This window comes from Pseudopodoces humilis, chromosome 29 (assembly GCF_049639895.1).
Source record: "Pseudopodoces humilis isolate 2021_Gansu_Grassland_sample_001 chromosome 29, ASM4963989v1, whole genome shotgun sequence".
Taxonomy (NCBI): Eukaryota; Metazoa; Chordata; class Aves; order Passeriformes; family Paridae; genus Pseudopodoces; species Pseudopodoces humilis.
In genome coordinates, this window is record NC_142228.1 from 2,521,746 (window position 1) to 2,528,090 (window position 6,345).

At 46.1% G+C, this 6,345-nt stretch overlaps 1 protein-coding gene across 2 annotated transcripts; it reads right to left on the reverse strand.

The window, feature by feature from the left end:
* Positions 1–485: 485 nt before the first annotated feature.
* LOC102113217 (keratin, type I cytoskeletal 16-like) lies at positions 486–4,330 on the reverse strand. Of its 2 annotated transcripts, none has more exons than XM_088067938.1 (8): positions 3,884–4,330; positions 2,986–3,068; positions 2,676–2,832; positions 2,288–2,449; positions 1,993–2,118; positions 1,674–1,900; positions 1,097–1,125; positions 486–738 (listed from the first exon to the last, which is right to left on the reverse strand). In XM_088067938.1, exons 1-8 carry the CDS (start codon positions 4,328–4,330, stop codon positions 719–721), a joined length of 1,251 nt encoding a protein of 416 aa, XP_087924064.1. In that variant the 3' UTR covers positions 486–718. The 2 variants fall into 2 exon arrangements, with proteins under 2 accessions (XP_087924064.1, XP_087924063.1); XM_088067937.1 differs by having other exon boundaries at positions 486–742; positions 1,044–1,125.
* Positions 4,331–6,345: the final 2,015 nt, after the last annotated feature.

Genomic DNA, 6,345 nt, shown 5'->3' on the forward strand with positions numbered 1-6,345 from the left:
TTCACTTTAACTGAACAAGATTAGACAGACCTCTCATGCAGAAGCTAGGAAAGGGCTGCTTGGAGAGGATTGATTTCTTGTTCAGCGACTCTAAGGAAAGTGGTTTTGATTTGACAAAATTTTCATGAAATTTTCAGGTTAATTAATCCTGATTTTTCGCTTCAGCTGCTGAAATGGCAAATCAACCCCTTGCAACATATGCTATGAAGAACGGGTTCCCCCATCCCTTTCTCTTCTCCATAGGTGTCACCGTTGAGTTTAATGTGGATGTGTTTATTCCTCTCCAGGATTTTATCTAGTCATCATATGATTTAGGATTCACACATTTCTTTGGAGCCATATTACATAATTCATACAACCTTAATTTCTTTGTGTATCTGACTTGTTACACCTAAATGTAAATAGAATATTAATATACCAAATAGACTGCTGGACACAGAGTTTTCTTTGCAATGCAGAAAGGTAAATCTTTATTTGAGGGATTGTTGTTCAGTAGAGAACCAAGTGCACTTCAGAGACCTGTGTGTAAGCACAGTGGTCACAGTGATGGACAGTATGAAAAGGGAGGAGTAGATAGTTTAAAGAAAAGCCTAGTAATTATTAATTTTGATTTCATGAATAGCATTTGGAGAGCCATCTGTGCGTGGGGTAGGTCACAGCGCGTGTGGGCTCCCATGGCACTGACTGGATCAGGGAAGCCCAATGTGTCGGTGGGATCTTAACACACTCTTGACTGCCCTGTGGAAAGAAAGAAGAAATCATTGCTCTGATAGGGAAACCAAGAGTCTCTTTGCAGCACTGACTTTTCAGACTCATCCACTATTTAAATATCCATTTGTTAACAAAAGCATGGGAAAGGAGCTTAACCTGTCTCTGGAATTGGAGCCAAACCACTTTGAAATTAAGAGCTTTGATTGTGAATGGTTTAATCCCTGCTGCAATTGAAGACGTGGAAGTCATAGCACAAAGTTGGTATTAACAGGAAAAGGGATGAAACACAAAATGTGAAAGCCTTAAGTTTGGATGCTCTTTGGAAGATGTTTCTTGTTACTAGATTGACCATGACAGTAGGAACTAGAAGAGTGGGAAGACATACCTCCTCCTTGGATTGCTCCTTGACATGATCTGTAAAAGGAAAGGAGTTTTAATGAAGGGAACAATAAATACATACTGACATCATGTGCAGTGCAGGTAACAGCTCAACTTTTCCTGGATCTTGCAAATATATTTTTATATCTATTTTTTCATTTCAATCCCTTCAGCTGTATTTTCCTAGAAAATTGTAAAAGCAGAGACAGCAAAACACTGTTGCAGTATAATTCTTGTACTCTCACAGTCCAGTTGTGCTTGTTTCTCTGCTGACAGAAGGAAATTCATTACAGTTTGGTTTGGCATGGTGATTCCTCTCATGGAATTCACTCTGCACAAACAGGTCAAGAGGAACTTATTAACTCAAAACCTGTCAGTAACAATCTGCTCTGTGTTTCCTTTGGTATTTGATGTGCTTAGGAAGTTTTTGATAGACACATTTCAATGCAGATGCCATGAAAAAAAGTCGCTGAATTTAAATTCAGCTACAGACAAGTAAAATATTCTGCTCTGTCTTCTGTGAGTGCCAGGAGAGAAAAGCTTGTGATAAAATTTGTGCCCTTATTTGCAAACAGACAACATACACAAGATCCTGCTGCCCCTCCTGCAGCAGTGCCCGGTACTGCTGGATCTCCTGCTCCAGGCGCATCTTGATGCCCAGCAGCATCTTGTACTCCTGGCTCTGACTCTCCATCTCACAGCGGATGCTGGCCAGCTCCTCCTCGATGCAGTTTATCTGCCCCTGGATTTGTTGGAGCATGCGGCCGTAGCGAGAGTCGGTTTCTGCCAGAGAGTTTTCCAGAGAGCCTTTCTGGAAAGGCAAACACAGGAGTTGAGGAGCAGAGTTCTACAGCTCCCTGCCCGTGCCAAGGAGGGAAGGGCCCGCAGATGCTGCCCACGCACCGTGCTGAGCTGCGCCTGCAGTTCGATCTCCAGGTTCTGCATCTCGCGCCTCAGCTCGGTGAGCTGGTGGCTGCTTGTCTGGATGTCCTGGCTGCTGGAAGTGACCTGCTGATTGACTTCTTGGATCTGCAGAGTCAAACCCCAGAGACACTTTTTGAGCCACAGCAGCTCCTCAGGGAGCAGATTTGCTGAGCGAGTGCTCACATCTCCAGGGAGCCTCTCCCTTTCAGCCAGTCTCGGTACCAGGGTGTCAGGGCCGTCCCACCCAGTTCCCACTCTGGGCATTGCTACATACCTTGACCTCATACCACTGCTCCACCTCCTTGCGGTTCTTCGCAATGATCTGCTCATATTCATCTCTCAGGTCATTCAGGATCTTTGTCAAGTCTTCTCCAGGGGCAGCATTGACCTCCACGCTCACATCGCCACCAGTTTGGGACTGGAGCTGCCTCATTTCCTGCAGGGAGTCCAGAGAGAGACACAAGAGCACACACAGGTCATTTGTTGTGCTGGGGACTGTGGGCAAAGCAGTCCAAGGTACAAAGGAATGACAGTCCCATGGTGTGAATAAATATATATATTATATAATGAATAAGGTAAAATTGATTTGATATGTGATGGTGGGAGCCGTGAAGAAGCAATGCATTCTGTCTTTGGCTGTGCCATCTATCAGTGGATCGTACCTCCTCATGGTTTCTCTTCAGAGCAATCAGCTCATCCTTCAAGGTCTCCAGCTCAGATTCCAGTGAAGACCGAGTGGTAGTGAGACCATCCATGAGATTTCTCAGGCCATTGATGTCAGACTCCACGGTCTGACGGATGACCAGCTCATTCTCATACCTGTACCAAGGGAAAGCAAAGCATTGCACATTCATTTCATTATAATGTGTAGGCTTGATCATATTGCTTTAGACAGGGCTTCATCCACCTGGTTTCATGAGTCTCATAAAATTTGTGACACAAAAGAGGCAAGGTTTGCAGGGAGGTACTCACTTCATTCGGAAGTCATCGGCAGTCATCTTGCTGTTATCGATGTCCAGAAGCATTCTGTTGTTGTCCACAGTGGCAGAAATAATCTGCAAAAGGGGAAGGGGGAGAGGAGTATTTCTGTGTTCTAGATTTGCAGGACAAGCAGAAAGAAGATACAAAGCTTTGGTAGAGTGTTACTGCTGGTCTTGGAATTATTTTATGGAGAAGAGCAGGGACCACAGACATTTCCTGAATTGCCATGACACAGGGACTGATGTGTGCGAGGTTTTGGCTTTCCAAAGATTTTGATGGAAGAGTATATTGATGAGGGAAAGAACAGAAGAACATTTATGTTGGGAAATGACCAATCCCCAATGGTTTCTGCTTTCTGGGTATAGGAGGCACTCTGGGCTTTGCCCTGATGCTCTAAGTCATCTCTTTATGAAAAATGTTGATTGTAAGGGAAGACCTGAGTCCTTCCACCTGGTGTCTGTAGGAGAGGGACAGGGACAAAGGGAGCTCAGGTCCTGCCATCCCGGTGCTTTGGCTTTGCACTCCATCCAGCTGATCTGGGTGGGAGCAGAGGGAAGCAGTGCAAAGCACACATGGCTGGTTTGGAGCCACCTGCACAACGTGGGATGAACATTGCGTGAGGCAGCGTGTCTGTGGCTGCTGGAGCTCCTGGTGCCTGGGGCTGTGCCCTGATGCCTGTGGGCTGCTGTGAGGCTTTGCTCACCCAGGGGATGGGAGGTGCAGCTCAGCAGGTTTGTGCCTGCGGTGCCACCAGCACGGCCGTCCCGCGGGCAGTAGAGCCCAGTGCTGGGGATGGAGGGAGGAGGAAGAAGCAAAAAGGAAGGAGGAAAGTCTTAGAGGAGAGAGAAGCATGCAGGAGATGGAGCCACGTGTGCCGGGATGATCCTACCTGATTTTGGAGTTGTTCAATGGTCTGGTAGTAGGAGCTGTAGTCCTTGGAAACATTGGGAGCTTGTTTCTTGTACCACTCCCGAATGTGGTGCTCAAGCTGGGCGTTCTCTTCCTCCAGCCTTCGCACCTTCTCCAGGTAAGCCGCCAGGCGGTCGTTGAGGTTCTGCATGGTGACCTTCTCATTGCCGCTGAGCAGCAGGTCCCCCCCCGGGCCGCAGCTGCCCGCAAAGCCCCCGCCAAAGCCCCCGGCCAGGCTGCCCATGCTCAGGCCGCCCCCGTAGCCCCCGCAGGCTGCCCCGCCGTAGCTGCCACCGCCGATCACGGAGGAGGCGTAGCGCCGGCAGGACACGGAGGAGCTGCGGCCGCTGCTGCCACCACAGGCGCCTCCACCTCCTCCTCCGCTCCTGTACGAGGTGCTGGATGATCTCTTGATGCTGCAGCTCATGGTGAAGGGATCAGATATCCAGCCCCAGATGCAAAGCTGTGCACAGTGAGATAGAGGAAATCAAAGTGAGCAGGCCGTCCTTGCTGGTGGCTATTTATACCTGCCCGGGTGGGTGTCACCTGCCAGGCAGTCCAGCTTCCCATGGGCTTTGCCAGCCATGGTGCTCATGCTGAAAGTGATGTGCTAAGGGGAATTTCTTTTGGGGCTTGGGACAGCCCTCCCCCCAGGTTCTGTGTTTGCATGCTGATTCACACCAAGCCTGCACTGCAATTTTGGGTGGGTGGCTGTGTGTTAGATTTTGTTGGAGATAGTTTGTTGCTGGCTACTTAGTGAGTGAGACTCATTTTAATAGTTGTTCTTTGTTCTTTGAAGTAACTTCTTTTGTCCTGAAAACAGGTGGTGAAAGCACCACCTACCTAATCACTCTGCTTTAATTTCAGATTTGAAGAAGTATGAACTCAGGCACCCTTTGCAAGAGGCTGGTTCAAATCAGCCTGTGGAACTTCCCTGGAAACAGAATCTCTAAGAATTTGGGTGCTTCCCTTAGAAAGAAAGCTCAATGTGGACCCTATCTCTCAGGGTACTTAATGGTAAATCACTGTAGAATGAGCTTAACAGCAGCAATATTATTTCTGTTCTCACCAAACTCAGGTGGTATCACTTCCAGGAAATGCTCTTGTCTCATGAGCATGCAGTGATGGCATTTTAAAGCTGTGAGTTTTTAAACATTTTTGTGCAAATTTATGATCACTCAGTGATCATAATATGTACATGAAATCTGTATGGCTGCATTGACTGTATCCTGGGAGAGGAAAGAAAGGATTTGGCTCGGCCAGATGGAGGCTGAGATTGTTATCAGCTGGCTCTTGAGGAAGGAGGTACCAGGGCTGTTTGAAATACAGAACAATCCTGTTGTACATGTGGGAATGAACACAGTCTGGATTTGAGTGTATTTGGAAAGTAAAAGGAAATTTTTAACTGTGGGAGGCAGAAGAGTCTTGAAGAGTTTGCATTGCAGGAGCTGTGGATGGAAGAGATAGTTTCAAGTCTTGGTCAACTGACGTTGGGGATTTTATCCTTGTATAACAGAGATAGCTGTGATGATCCTCTAGATCCCCCTTACCTTTGGTCTTTTGTCCCTTGGTGCTGAAGAGCTGCACCATTTCTATAAGGGGGCAGATTGTCATAAGCCCTTCTTAGGAAATTTTGCCTTTAAATAACCTTTGGAAAATGTGAATTTTAATCCTGAAAGACAAGGGGTCTCGAAATGTGAGCACTGAACTTTGATGGAAATCCATCTCTACTGGAGGTTATTACCCATTTGTTTTGTTGTTGGTTTCTCCATTTATGCTGTTACTTACACACACCCTGCAGTTGTGGCTCAAGCAGCATTTTTTTTTTCTTAGCCACAATGATTATGAGATCCATAAAAGTTACTAATGTGTGTTATGGATGACTGAAGAATCATGGAAAACCATTCACCCTCTTTCTTGACACACCACCACCCCCATATCACAGTTAATGTAATCCTTTGAGCTGCATAATTATGATTGTTGTTTTATTGGTAGCTCTTTAATTATCCACACGTCAGAACCAAGTGCTTTGCATATGTTATTGAGACTGAGTCATCATTATTAAAAAATAAAAATTATTTTCTCACAGGGTGTGATTCCTTAGTCATATTTTCCTCATTAGATTGTTGAAATGCACTTTTATTCTCCCCTATGAGATGTTTATTGCTGATTGGTGTTAGTGCCAGAGGTGCTGATTTTATATCTCCTTCTTGGCATCATTGCATCACAACACTCGACCCAACAATTCCTGACATTTCCCAATGCTGTAATTTCATACCATCACCAGGTGCTTTTTCTCTGTCTCTCTGTTCCTTCCTTATTTTTTCAAATAGGTGCTCTAACTATCCTTGCTAACTGCATCCCAAACGTTTAATTTCTAGACTTTCTGTTCTGTAACTCAGGGGTATTTCCTTGTCTCCATGTGCATTTTTGGCCACTGTC

What these genes read in the sequence shown, in the direction of transcription:
- LOC102113217 (XM_088067937.1), bottom strand. Translation starts at nt 4,330, where the DNA reads ATGAGCTGCAGCATCAAGAGATCATCCAGCACCTCGTACAGGAGCGGA. An exon ending in TGAAGAGAAACCATGAGGAG is followed by an intron (nt 2,450 to 2,675) that starts GTACGATCCACT and finishes GACTCCCTGCAG; the next exon opens with GAAATGAGGCAGCTCCAGTC. An exon ending in GAGGGGCAGCAGGATCTTGT is followed by an intron (nt 1,126 to 1,673) that starts GTATGTTGTCTG and finishes TTCCTTTTACAG; the next exon opens with ATCATGTCAAGGAGCAATCC.